A 625-nucleotide genomic window follows, 5' to 3' on the forward strand; every position below is an offset into this window, starting at 1 on the left:
AGCGAATCAGCACATATTGTGGGTTTGCAGACCCTGAAACTGGGAGTTGGGGCTGGGTCACGGACGGTCGTGGCACAGGGTCACCATGTCCCCATCAGGGCCAGGAGGTTAGAGCTGAAGAGGTGGCCCCGGCAACCGGGGTTGTTTTACGGATAAAGGGAGCATCCGACCTCCACAGGCTGCAGCCGACGGGTGCTGCTCTGCCCCCAAGGCTGGGGCACCCCACTTGCGTTCCCCCCCCCCCCCCCCCGATGGGTATCGGACCAGGCATCCGTTGGGTAACTCGGCTGGACCGCAGCCGGACGGTGGCCCTTGCTGGGTCAAGGTCCTTCCTCCACCTCCAGGTCCAGCCTGAAGCCCTGCTTGTTTGAGGACCACAGGGCTTTCGCTGGGGTTATTACAAAACCACTACGAGCCCAGTTGTGCCGGGGCTGCTGGTGGCTGGTGCGTCACGATATGGCTCCAGAGAGTGACAGAGGAGACAGGGAGCGGAGGTGGAAGTTGTCACCTGGGGCAGTGGCAGCACCTGCATCCCCCACCCTGATTTTGGGATAGCCCCTGCTGCGGCACCAGCTCTGCTCATAGTGGGTGACAGCAGGCGGTGCTGCAGGATCCGGCCCCGGGA

At 63.4% G+C, this 625-nt stretch overlaps 1 protein-coding gene across 1 annotated transcript in view; it reads right to left on the reverse strand.

The window, feature by feature from the left end:
* Positions 1-625, reverse strand: part of LOC103907676 (prostaglandin D2 receptor) — a 10,916-nt gene that overhangs the window by 2,003 nt on the left and 8,288 nt on the right. The window contains exon 5 of the mRNA XM_009289891.1: positions 540-604. Coding sequence (XP_009288166.1) covers positions 540-604 — 65 coding nt within the window. The remainder of the gene's footprint in view (positions 1-539; positions 605-625) is intronic.

The sequence above is a fragment of the Aptenodytes forsteri genome, unplaced genomic scaffold (assembly GCF_000699145.1).
Source record: "Aptenodytes forsteri isolate BGI_AS27 unplaced genomic scaffold, ASM69914v1 Scaffold76, whole genome shotgun sequence".
NCBI lineage: Eukaryota > Metazoa > Chordata > Aves > Sphenisciformes > Spheniscidae > Aptenodytes > Aptenodytes forsteri.